Source organism: Vombatus ursinus, unplaced genomic scaffold, assembly GCF_900497805.2.
Source record: "Vombatus ursinus unplaced genomic scaffold, bare-nosed wombat genome assembly UNPS02015406.1, whole genome shotgun sequence".
Taxonomy (NCBI): domain Eukaryota; kingdom Metazoa; phylum Chordata; class Mammalia; order Diprotodontia; family Vombatidae; genus Vombatus; species Vombatus ursinus.
In genome coordinates, this window is record NW_020955184.1 from 4,292,210 (window position 1) to 4,306,154 (window position 13,945).

Sequence of the window (13,945 nt, forward strand, 5' to 3'; positions counted from 1 at the left end):
TCAGAAAAAATTACTTACAGTATGGTTAAGTGTTGTGCAGAATATCACAGAAGATAAAATCAAGATCTCTACTCTTAAATTTACAATTTAGATGTGGACACAATACATGAAATGTTTCATAGAATTCATTCCTTCAAAAGGCATTGTATTAAAATACAAGCAAGTTCATGAGATCACATATCACAGATTAAGGCCCGGAAAAGAACTTGGAGAGATCCATGAAATTGAAGCCCATTGAGGTTAAGGTTTTATCCAGGCTCAAATCCACAGTAAGTAACAGAGCCAGAATTTGAATGAAGTTCTCTAACTCATAAATCCAGCAATCTTTGCACTATACTACATTAATTTCTTGTGATTAAACAACACAAATTGTATGTAGCATCATAATACTGCTTCCTGATGGAAGCTATCAAATGGTTAAGATTGAAGAATGGAATTGAGAAAGATGACACCTGGATGAACTCAACTAATAATATGCCACCAGAGAAGCACCACATGAATAGCTGAGATAAGTAGATTTGTTTAAGGAAGTGTAAGAGTTTATGATAATAATTCAGGACTGTACTCATTGCCACCAGAAAATACAGCCAGACTCAGTGATTAATATAGATTTTGGAGAGTAGTGTTAGGAAATGTCAGTATATCACTACAGATGTAAAAATTTAGTATTTAGTATTTAGTAGTAAGACATGATCTGGTGGTTAGAATTATACATCAGAAGGTTGCTATCTTTCATGAACTTATTGATGACAACTGAACTAATAAGTCACAGTGAAATATCACTGTACAGAACTGTTGCCCACAATTACCTGAACATAAAAATGACTCACAAATAACATTTTAAAGAAATGTTATTATATCAAATACACAAAACCTCCCAAACTACAGGGAATTAGAAGCTTTCAAGACCTTCCAAGAGGAGATCAAAATCAAGTAGGAGCAGGATGACAGGAACATCATCCCTGCTGAACCATCTGCTACTAATGTTATAGCAAGGATGAACTTAGAGTCTAATATTTTAACTCAAGTATAAAAAGCAGGTATTTTATCCATTGCAATAGTTCACAGAACATTTAAATATAAAAAAATAGCAAGATAACAACTTGTCCCAGCATCATTTGTACCTGAATTCCACTGAACAAAACGAGAACAAGATGAAGAATAAAAACACCATTACCACTAAAGAAATAGAAAGTAAAGGGAGTAATAATTAGCTAGTCCAGGGGTGGAGAACCTTCGGCCTCAAGGCCACATTTGGCCCTCTAGGTCCTCAAGTGCAGCCCTATGACTGAATTCAAACTTCACAGAACAAATCCCCTTAATGAAAGGATTTTTTTCTGTAAAACTTGGACTCAAAGGTTGTACTTGAGGACCTAGAGGGCCACATGTGGCCTTGAGGCCGTAGGCTCCCCACCCCTGAGCTAGCCTCCTAAGACCTGAGCTGGTTCTTAAAGGAAGTTAAAAGAAGGGAGAAAGGTGGCATAGGAAAACATTCTAGGAAGGAACAATATGAGCAAAAGCCTAAGTAAAATGTGTACATGATAACTCAACAGGCTGTTGATGAGGGACAACTTTAACCAGGGACAGGGCTTAATAAGTAGGAAAAAAGTAAACAAAAAACTAAAACAGAAACATACCTTCCATAGAATGGAATTCTTGCTTTGGTAGCATTCTGTTTTAGCTGGTCAAAAGCTCCTATGAGATAAAGAATTAATGAATCTTTTGAAATATGTATATATAATTTATAAAAATTAATTTGAAACGGTGACACATTACCTGCTCTGAATGTGTCTGCACATATCAAACAAGTCTTCCAACCTTTTCTCTGGTAATAATAGGCTAACTGTCAAAAGGAGAGTCAAAACATGTAACTACTATCACCTAGTTTTACATGTTTAAGATTTTTTTTTACATTACATTTTATTTTCTATTATAAAACTAGTAAAGTGAAACCAGTTTAAGGAAACTGCATTTCCTTCCTAAAAATTAATCTTTTTGATTGGTGATCTATGAATACAAGTCATCTCCTAAATAGATTTCACTATCTATTTATATTATTATATTAGAGGCAGCAAGGTGGAACAGTGGATAAAGCAAAAGACTTGGAGTCAGGGAGACTGAAGTTTATATTCTACCTCAGACACTTGCCAACTGTGTGACTCTGGGCAAGTCACTTGATGTCTGCCTGCCTCAGATTCCTCATCCTCATCAATAGGGATAATAATAGCACCTAGCTCTCAGGGTTGTTGTGAGGATCAAATGAGTTGACCTATGTAAAGTGTTTTGCAAACCTTAAATGCTAGCTAGCTATTATTACTACTATCATTGTCTTTCAAAGGATATAAAATGATGTCATAGCTATATATGCATATATTTATAAGACATCCAGATTATCATGGACTTCTTGTTAATTTACAATAGTCAAGGTTCACTTTTAGGCATAAAAGAGATCTGGAGAAAAAGTTAAGGGTTGCTACAAAGTATAAGGAGCTAGAAAATAATACATGCATAAACAGACTGAGAATACCTGAGGTGTCAGGAAGGATATGAAAGGTCTTTGGGTAAAAAGAGAAATCTTTACATTCAATGTTAAAAAGGCAAAATCATGTTTTTATGTTAATAGAGTTGGCATATACATATTACTTTATGCTTACAAAGAACTTTACATTATTTAATTTGATTTTTCATAATGATGCAATATTGTAGGTATTATAATAATACAGAATATTAGAGTTAGTAAGAATAGCTAGCATTTAGTGTTTTAAGGGCTGAAATGCACTTTACACATATTATCTTATTTTAATTTCACAACAACCCCAGGAGGTAGGTGCTATTATTATCCCCATTTCACAGATAAGGAAACTGAGGCAGACATTAGGTGATTTGCCCAGTCATACAGCTAATAAATATCTGAGGTCACACTGAATTCAGATACTCCTGACTCTAGTTCTAGCACTCTGTCCCCACTGTACCATCAAGTTGCCTTTGAGAATTATGATAACCCACATTTATATATGCTTCAATTTTACAAATATTTTCTTCAACAACTCTGTGAATTAGATATAAATATTATATCACCACTTCATAGATATGTAAACAAAGTATGTAAACAAAGTATCAAGGAAGTCAACTGACTCGAACTGATCACACTGCTACTGACAGACATTCAAACCCACTATGTCTTCTAACTCCAAATCCAGTGCTTTTATCCCCCTTCTATATCAAAATTGCCCCTTTAAAGGCAAAAAATGAGGCTAGTTATAGGCAGGACCTCTCATGTTGAAAGTAAAATATTTAAACAAACAAAAAAAAGGGTTTAGTCTGTTCAGACAAGCAAATTGGGAGTCCTATGAGAATAAACGATCCAGAGAGACATTATTGCTGGAGGTCAGGATAATTAAGAAAAAACTCAGCCAAAGATAAGTGAGCAAGTGCACAGAAGACTTCTAGTTTTCATGAAATAATAAATATTTTTTATGTCTAATGCTGATTTGATAGATACTTTAAGAAAACTGGACTTGCAGTAAATGTGAAGTACTTTTTTTTTACATAATGCACCATAATACTTTAAGGATTTGTGATTTTATGGGAGGGGAGAGAAATATCCCTCACTAATAAAGAACATAACCTTTCCAACATCTGAATAGATGGTCTTTAATGAATTGCTTTTTTGGGGGACATCTTTTGATGGCAAGTTTCTCCCAATTTATGTGGCTTTCTCATTGGCTAACAGACACAGAAAGTTAAGATTAAATCTTTCTAGCTTGGTAGTTATCTTCTAAACCTTGTGTTTTATTGGCAAGAAACCAGGGTCAACTCCGCACCAAAATGAGGCCTCAAAGTAGGAGTAACAGCATCAAAACTATTCACTGTACCTATGATTGACCAGTGGTAATTTATATTATTACTCTCCATGCCAACTTTCAAATGTTATTTAAAACAAAAATAGTAATCTTAGGAAAATAATCAAATCTAGATGACCACAATTTAGACAAACACTCCTATATAAAGCAAATCATCTAAGAAACGATGAAATTCTTATTTCCTACACTGTACAGGCTAGAAAAACAGGTTTACCACATGAAGACATATAAGTCAAATAGGTAAATTTGTAGAAATACAAGTTAATAGGTGAAAATAAGGACTGGCTTTTATAAAAAACAATTTTTTAGAACATCTCTCTAGATGGCATTGTAAAAGTATTTGGTACAATTTACCTTGGAACATGTTGTGGTTTTACCACTACCCTGCAACCCAACAAACATAATAACATTCGATTTCCCTTTGGTTGGTGTCCAGGCTTTAACTCCAGGGTCCACAAGCTGCATAAAGAAAATCAGGTTAACACACACTGAAATTAAAAGATTATAAAAGAAGCAAATATGTTACAATTAAGCTTAGATACCCACCCTTTATTTAATTTTCTCAATATGAGTTAATTAGCTTTGAGCTCTTCAAAAGAACTTACTAGCTGACTCAATATAATTATTTCTGAGTTGATAACATAGATTATCACTCTTTTGCTACTTAAGATTATGAGACTAAAAGTTGTTCAAACTATTTTATATTTATATAGCATGTTTTCAGAAGTTTAAGGCTGTAATTATCCAAATAAAAATATCTTTGATATTCAATCAAACAGTAAGTATTAAACATCTACTATGAGCCAGATGATATTCTAGGTAGTGGTGATTCACGTACCAAGAACAAAATAATCTCTACTTGCAAAGAGCTTATATTCTGACAGGGGACACAAGAGTGTGTGTGTGTGTGTGTGTGTGTGCGCGCGTGCACACGTATATAATTACATAAAAGGTAATTAAGAAATGAATAAGTACAAATATATACAAAGTAGTCTGAAAGGATACTAGTAGCTGAGAGGTTCAGGAAAGACTTAATGCAGAAGATGATGCGTGAACTGCAACTTAAAAGAAGAGATTTTATTAAGAAAATGTAAGAAGGGAGTTCATCCCAGGCATGGAGGACAGCTGATAAAAAGTCACAGAGGTGGGAAAGAGAGCTTCCTGTGTGAGGAACAAAAAGAAGGCCGGTTTTGATGGATGGAAGAGTGTTGGAAGAGGAGTAATGTTCAATGAGGCTAAAAAGACGGGCTAGGACAATGTTGTGTAGGACTATAAAAGCTAAAAGAGGAATTTACATATGATCCTAGAGGCAACAGGGACAATAGGGAACCACTAGAATTGATTGAATAGGGGAATGGCCAGATTTGTACTTGAAAATTACTTTGGAAAAAGTGTGTAGGATGAACACAAATGCTAAGAGAATCAGGGTAGTAAGACCAATTAGAAAGCTGCTGTAATAATCTAGGTAAGACTTGATGAGGGTCTGAACTGAGATGGTGGCTATGTGAGGAGAGAGAAGGGATCATATGTGAGATGTGTTTTGAAAATAGATGTGGCAGGATTTGAGTACTGACTGGATATTTGAGTAAAGGAAAGTGAAGAGTCTGTTATGTTGCTGAGATTACAAATGTGGGAGGATAGAAGAATAGTGGTGTCCTTGACATAAATAGGAAAATTTGATATGGGGGGAAAAATTTACTTTCTTTTAGACATGCTGGGTTTGAGATATGCCTAAAACATGTCAAAGTCTGAAATGTCTAAGAAATAGCTAGTAATGTGGGACTGAAAATCTAGAAAGACTAGGGCTAGATATATAATTTTGAAGTCATCTGCATAGAAATGATTAAATCTATGGGAACTGATGAGGTCACAGCTAAGAAGAATAGAAAAGGAAGAGAAAAGGGACTAAGAGAGAATGCTGCAGAGAGGTCAAGAAACATGAAGCCTGAGAAAAGACCTTCAGATTTGGTAATTAATTAAAATTTGGCACCAGTAATTTAGCAATTACTGGTAATCTTGTAGTGAGCAATTTTATTTGAGTGATTAGATCAAAAGCTAGATTGCAAAGGGTTAAGGAGTGAGTAAAAAGAGAGGAAGTAGAATGCAGAAAACTTTCAAGGACTTAAAATATAAAATGATAACTTGAGGGGATGGTTGAGTCAAACCATAATTTTTTTTAAGGGTAGTGGAGACTTGGACATGTTTGAAGGCAGTTTGCAAGGATTTAGTTAATAAGGAAAGATTAAAAATTCACTAAGGAGTGAGGATGAGTGAAGATACAATCTACTGGAGAAGATGGAAGGGGATAGGGTCAAATGTAAATGAAGAGGAGTTGGCCTTGGCAAAGAGAAGGGCTATCTCTTTGACAAAGACAGGAGGAAAAGAAGAGGTTAGCTAAGGAATAGAGTAAACCTATCCAAGTAGACTTTTCTCAGTTCCAGACAAGATAGCTCCTCCCTTCAGTCAGTCACATTAAAGCTCAATGGTTATTGTTATTCTACAATCCATTTTGCTCCAAATCCTATCAATGAGGCATGCTGTTCTCATCAAGTTTCAGCTAATGACTTAATTCCTTACTAATATGCTTCCTAAATTTTGTTTCCCTCACGTATTACTGCTCCCTCTACATTGAAAAATTATTTTCTTATGTACATATATGTTATCTGCTCCCAGAAGAACCTTAGTTCCTTAAGGACGAGGGCTATTTTACTTTATCTTTTCACGTCCAGTGCTTAGCATATAGTAAGTGCTTAGGAAACGATGGATGAATTGAACAACTCAATTCAATCCACATTTATTAAAATCTCACAAAAGCAGATGACAGTAAATAAAATAAAATAGATAATAAAAATAAAAGTCAATAAAAGGCAATCTTTAGTTTTACCCAAGTGTTATTCCACCTTCGCCATGCACACACACGTGACTTAATCAGTGTGGAGAATGCCAAGTATTAGGGATGTTGATCAGCAAAACTAATCTATAACTTCTAACTTAATGAGCTGCCTGGGGAACTACGATGTAAAGTGACTTTATACATGGTCACATACATAGTGTATGACTTAAACCCAGTTCTTCCTCACTTCACCACACTACCTCTTTATGAAAGTTAGTGAGAAAATAAGGTCCAACAACTTACAAAATAAGTTATACTCCAAAAATGTATTTTTAAGTTTGCTGTTTGGAATTAAAAATGCATTTTCTCAAGGAAACACCATTATAGATGGCGATAAAGTTCTAATATGATACACAAAATTTCATTTAACTCATGATGTCTGTGAACTACGACATTAGCCTGAGTCTAGAACCTGTAATTAGGGACCCAAACAGTGGGAGAGAAAAGGAAGAAGAAAAGAATTTCCACCTCTTTTGGATGAGGCAGAGGGTCAACCCTAAGTAAAATTTAGAAATAGGTAGTTTGTCTTTAATATCCTTTAACCAGTACTTTTAAGCAGCTCTCTTCCACAACCTTTTCTCTCCCAAGCCTCCCAGAGTGACTAACTTACTCAGACCCCATTCATTACAGAACTTCTTCTAAGTCTGCCCCACTCTTATCTCCAAAATTCCACTACTATGAATAGCAAGTACTCCAGTATTAACTATCTCCCCAAAAAACTCCCATTACTTTGTATAGGTGATTTCAGGTGGGTGGTAGAAGGAAAGCAATCTAAACTCCAGTGACTCATTATTTTCAGGATATAAAATTCCATTTTATGTTCACAACCTGGCTCCTTCTTACCTTTCCAGTCTTCAGTTTTAAACTTTACTAGGTTCCAGCTATACTGACTTCTTTGTTATTCCTCCCACTCATCATGCCATCTATTTAACCTGTGTTTTTTTTAATAGCTAACCTCAATTCCTGTTATGCTCTTCCTCCTCGTTGCCATCTCCTGGCTTCCTTCAAGCCTCAATTATAATCTCATCTACTGTAAGAACCTTTCCTGGTCTCTCTCAATGCTAGTCTTTCCTTTTGAAATTGCCTAAAATTTACTCCATAAGTATTTTATATGTGTGTAATTGTCTACATATTATCTCCCCCATAGCATTTTAGTTGCTTGAAGACAGGGACTGCTTTTTTGCCTTTCTTTGTATCCCCAGCATTTAGCACAATGTCCAGCACACAGTAGGCAATTAATGAATGCTTACTATTGTATTAACCAGTCTTTATTTATATATGTATAGCCTTCCATGGCATTTACAAATGAATTTCTATTTGGTGGAATTTTATCAGTTTAACAAAATGATAAATTTCAGGCAATGCAAAGAAAAATGTTTTCATTCAGAGAACTAGAGGGAGGGAATCAAGTCCCTCCAAACTGCTCTTGATTTTCTATTCTTCCTCACTTTCAAACTCAGTAATTATTTGAAAACTTCAAGTTCCTTCAGAATAGTTCCCATGGAGCAGCACCATCGATTTGCAAGTATGGATTCTTTTATAAATCTAGGATAGTCCATATAATACAATTTCATTAATTCAGATTTCACTGTCAGAATCTGTCAGAACTAGACAGAGGCTGGGATGAAGTTTTAGTACTCAATGAAAAAAAGGCCTTTGCTAAATTAAATAACTGTAACAAAAATTGAAAAAGGATATTTCTCTAATTAAAAAAAACATTTCTAAATACTTTAGAAATACTCAGTTAGATGTAAAAGCAAGGTCCATATTAAGTAGCATCTATTTAATACCCTCCTGGTTACTCTAGAATACAAAATGTAATAAAAATGGATTTTTTTCTAATATTCTACAATTCAACTGTACCCCATATCAGTCTGAATGAGTGAGATTTTAATGAACAAAATTTGTCTTTAAAGACAACTTCAAGACTTTCTTTTTTATGTTAAGGAGTATGGAGATTCACAATAATCTATAATGTTTCAGGATATTCAATGGCTAAAATGGTCCTTTTAATGAGTGATCCTTTCAAAGCTTTGATGAAAAGTCCTAAATAAATGTTTTATACTATATAAGTATTGTTCCTATTTATAACACTAGTCCAGGTTCAGCCATTTAATCTATGTAGAGAATTACAGTATATATTTAGTATAGTTTTACCTTCACAAGTTCCTTAAATACAGCATGCTGAATCATTTTTCTTTTGTTTAGACCAGATGCCATTTCTTCAAGATCAATAGCAGACCTACACAACAGTGGTATTTGAGGTTTTTTAATAAAAGAAAAAAGAGCATTCCCACCTTCCCCAAAATGTGTTCCCATCAAAGAATGCCAGTGTATTTGAAAACATACTTTTAAAATGTTCAAAAAAATTCAATTTTTTGTATGTATGACTTTCAACTTGAAAATTGGTGATTTACAAGGGATAAGTACTATTACAGAAAATGTACCTATTATTTAGTTGATTTAACTATTAATAATTCCATTTTACTTGCCTGAAGAGTGCTAGACTATGATTTCTTGAAATCCCTTTCTGTTAATAAGAGCTATAATTCTATATCTGAATATATATCAAAAAGTTTTATTAAAAGATATCAGAAGAAAATGGTGTGTCACTATTTTTCATTTTTTTTTGTTGTTGTTGTTGGGCAATGGGGGTTAAGTGACTTGTCCAGGGTCACGCAGCTAGTAAATGTTATGTGTCTGAGGCCAGATTAGAACTCAGGTCCTCCTGAATCCAGGGCTGGTGCTCTATCCACTGTACCACCTAGCTGCCCCTCAAATTTTCTAAACCAAAAAAGTTATAGTATCTGCTCTGGCCTCATTACAATCACTCTTCTAATATGCAAAAGAACCCTGAAAGTTTGTATCTTCAAAATTTTCCATTCAGAGAACAGGATTAAATGCTTTAGATGAGAGAAAAGTACTATATACTAAACCAGTTACTCAAGTCACACATTCTAAACAGTAATGGTTTAATATGAAGAGGAACAGGGAAATTTTGATTAAGGTATAAGGATTCTATGTTTTTTCTGCTCTGCCACAGCCAGATCTACTTTTTAGGGCAATATTATAATTATTGAGAACAGATAGCTTGCTTTACTTCCTTCTTAAACATGTGGGGGGAGATTGAAGGGGGACAGAAGAAGAAAGTTAATGGGATGCTAAACTCACACTCTTCAGTATAGAAGATGCTTAGCTGGATCTTTCACATTGCCTAGAAAAGGTAACATATCCCCAAATTTCTAAGTAAACTCTCAAAAGCTGAATAGTAACAACAAAATTCCATTAAAAAAGGACCTGCCATTTATGTTAGTAGGATGGCAATTTGCAGCTTGCTCTTTAAGTGATTAAAAAAATTTAATAGGGCATATGCATGGTAATATAAGCCTCACAACAACCCTGTGAGGTAGGTAGCATAAGTATTATTATCCTTATTTGACCATCAATATAGAAATATACTTTGGATCCCAGATTTTGAACAAAATACATTTTCCCCTAAATCTCTTTCGCAAATGATGAATTTCTTTAGTTTCTAGGTAATTCAGTTCTACAACACAAACAAGAATCTTATTTTACCTGACTTTATTTAACTTACTTGACATTTTCTCGGAGCTGCTTCACCAACTTAATATTAACATCAGCTTCCAATAAAGCTGTGCAGACTTCTTTTAGCATAGCATTTAAAACCTAAAAAATGAGACCTGCTATTAGAAACCACCAGCATTTCATTTCAATCATGACGATAAAAACAATGATCACAAAATCACTCTAAATTATTAGTTCTTTCTTTTTTTTGTCTTTTGGTGAGGCAATTGGGGTTAAGTGACTTGCCCAGGGTCACACAGCTAGTAAGTGTTATGTGTCTGAGGCCGCATTTGAACTCAGGTCCTCCTGAATCCAGGGCCGGTGCTCTATCCACTGCGCCACCTAGCTGCCCCTTGAATTATTAGTTTATGAAGATAATGCAACATCCTATTTTGTTACAAAGTATAGGAAGATGAAAGAATCAATGCCCCTTAGGATTATTTTAATTTATTGATATATTTTAGCATGATACTTACCAAACTCCCAAATAATGGTTCCCTTCATCCCCACAACAAAGCATATTTCTCTAAGTTTATAAATCGCTGAAAGAGCAATATATCCTTTAACCTCGACGATGCTACAAACACTGTACAAATTATAACTAAAATGTATTTTGTTGCTTCTCAAGGTGAACTTTACTTACATTATTACAGTTACTGTGTATATTGTTTTAGCTGTTTGCTTTATTTTGTATCACTTTATATAAATCCACAAATTTCTTTGAATTCTTCATATTTTTCACTCCTTACAGAGTAGTAAGATTTCATTATAGCCATAAACCATATTTGTTAAGCTATTCTCCTTCCTCAACAATAAAATGTTCCCATCCCCCAATCACTAGGCATATACTTTCTTTTTTTTATAACTTTTTACTCATAAGTACCATTGCAATGAACACTTTTGTATATGAGAGTCTGTTCCTGCCATCAATGACTTCTTTGGGGTATAGTCTCAAAAGTAGGATCTCTGGACCAAAGGGCATAAACAATTTAATAATTTATTTTTTTCTGCACAATTCCAAATTGTTTTGTAGAATGACAGTAATAACCAAAGCTACACCCACCACTAACTGTGTCTTTCTTCTCATAGGCCTCTTCGAACAAGGAGTTTTTCCATCTCTTAACATCTTTCCCAGCTTCATGATTATGAGATAATATTTAAAGGTGACTGAAATTTACACTTCTCTATTAGCAATTTTGAACATTTTTTACTTAAACATTTGATTATTGACAGGTATGTATTTTTTCTTTAGAAAACTGCCCAGATCCTTTATCCTTTCTCTGTTTGGCAGTTTTGTTTCAATTATCTACTGATTTTGGATGTCATTAGTAAAAAAGGTTTCTCCCCCAATCTATATATTTTCTTCCAATTTTAGTGGCACTGTTACATGTGCAAAGGCTTTTTAGTTTTGGATGATCAAGATTGTCTGTTTTGTCTTTTATGATCTTTTCTATTCTAACTTCGGATACAAATTTTTGTCCTATCCATAATGATGAAACATATCCTTGTAAGTTTCTTCAAGTTTTTATGATGGTTTAAAAAAAATTAGATTGCTTATCCATTTAGAATTTATTGTAGGGCAAGATGAAGATCTAAATTTCTTTCTTTTTTTTTGGGGTGGGGTGGGGTGGGGTGGGGTGAGGCGAGGCAGTTGAGGTTAAATGACTTGCCCAGGATCATAGAGGCAGTGTCTGAGGCCAGATTTAAACTCAGATCTTCCTGACTCCACGGCTGGGCCTTTATCCAGTGTGCCACCTAGCTGTCCCCTAAATCTATTTTTCACCAGATTTCTTGCCAGTTTTCCCAGCAGTTCTTGTCAAATAACAAATTCCTTCCCTAGTTATCTTCTTGGGTTTATGAAATACTAGACTACTATTTGCCTGTGTTTCCAGGGATTACTTATTTAGTTTATTCCACTGAATTGCTTAATCCAGTAATAATCCAGCTGCTTTCTTAATCCAGTAGCAAACAGTTTGATAAATAACTGCTTAGTAATAAGAACTGGGATCTAATAGCACCACGCTCTGCCTCTTTCTACTTTTTTTCCATTACATGAATTGACATTGTTGACCTTTTATTACAAATGAATTTTATTACTTTGTCAAATTCTATTTAGTAATTCACTTGATATAATCCTAAATAATTCAGATAGTAACATTTTTTTTTTTACTATATTGGTATCGCCCAGCTACAAACGATTAAATCTTTGTGTGATTATTTGCTTTTTTTAATCTGTAAAGAATTTGTTGCCATTGTATTTATCCAAGTCTCACATGCACCTTCGTAGATTAATTCCCAGATGCTTATGTCTTTTGTTATCTTTTTTTTTTTTTAAACATCATAGTTTTCTTTAGTATCCTTCCCCTTACCTGTTTCAGGGAGCCATCAAATATAACAAATAGTATTTTAGAAGGGCGGGATAGGGAAGGGAAGAAGGAAAGGAAGGAAGAAAGGAAGGAAGAAGGAAAGGAAGGAAGGAAGGAAAAAATTGGCACAACTGATCAATATGAAAAAGTCTAAAAACATGTACAATGTGCTACACCTGTGGGCCTCCCACCTACACAAAGGGATGGGTTGGGGGTATCCTCTCATTACTCTTCTTTTGAGTCATACTTGATCTACACAATTTTGCTATATTCCTTTTCAATTTTTGTGTGTGTGGTTGTTCTTTCCATTTACATTGTTGTAGTCATTGTCTGGTGTAGCTAGGTGGTACAGTAGATACAGCGCTAGGCTTAGAGTCAAGAAGACTCATCTTCCTGAGTCCAAATCTGGCCTCAGACACTTACTAGCTGTGTTACCCTGGGCCAGTCACTTAACTCTGTTTGCCTTAGTTCCCTCACCTATAAATGGGCTAGAGAAGGAAATGGCAAACCACTTCAGTATCTTTGCAAAGAAAACCTCCAAAATGGGGTCACAGAGGTGGATATAACTGAAAATCAACTGAACCAAATGAACAAAAGTCATTATACTTTTTTTGGCTCTGCTTTACTTTATTCTTCACCAATTCATATAGATATTTCAATGCTTCTTTGTATTGATCATATTCATCATTTCTTGCAGCACAGTAATTTTTTTTAAGGCAATTGGGGTTAAGTGACTTGCCCAGGGTCACACAGCTAGTAAGTATCAAGTGTCTGGTCTGAGGCCGGATTTGAACTCAGGTCCTCCTGACTTCAGGGTCGGTACTCTATCCACTGTGCCACCTAGCAGCCCCTGCAGCACAGTAATTTTTAATACCTTCATGTACCACAATTTGTTTAGCCCTTTACCATTCGATGAGCATCTACTTTCTAATTCTTTTCGATCACAAAAGTCCCACTACATTTTTGTGTTTTCTTAAATGGCATTTCTTTTTCCATTTTTTCCTTCTCAGTTTTATTGGAAACATAAAGAAAGGCTGATGATTTTTGTGGATTTACCTTTACTCTGCTACTCTGATTTATCAGTATGAATTTTTTGTCATTGATCCACAATGATAATATAAGTAAAGTCAATATAGAGAATATATAATATAAAGTCAATATTTTCAAACCCTTTTCAAACCTAATATAACCAATCTTGAGTCAAATAGAAATCAATGTTGCTGTCATAAAAGAACAGT

General features: G+C 34.5%; 1 protein-coding gene across 3 annotated transcripts in view; it reads right to left on the bottom strand.

Moving 5' to 3' along the window:
- Positions 1 to 13,945, bottom strand: part of SRP54 (signal recognition particle 54) — a 57,485-nt gene that overhangs the window by 20,660 nt on the left and 22,880 nt on the right. For all 3 annotated transcript variants that reach the window (XM_027847426.1, XM_027847425.1, XM_027847427.1), the window contains exons 3-7: positions 10,352 to 10,443; positions 8,914 to 8,998; positions 4,218 to 4,322; positions 1,777 to 1,843; positions 1,638 to 1,695 (exon numbers count right to left, since the gene is read on the bottom strand). In XM_027847426.1, the coding sequence (XP_027703227.1) occupies positions 1,638 to 1,695; positions 1,777 to 1,843; positions 4,218 to 4,322; positions 8,914 to 8,998; positions 10,352 to 10,443 (407 nt within the window). The remainder of the gene's footprint in view (positions 1 to 1,637; positions 1,696 to 1,776; positions 1,844 to 4,217; positions 4,323 to 8,913; positions 8,999 to 10,351; positions 10,444 to 13,945) is intronic.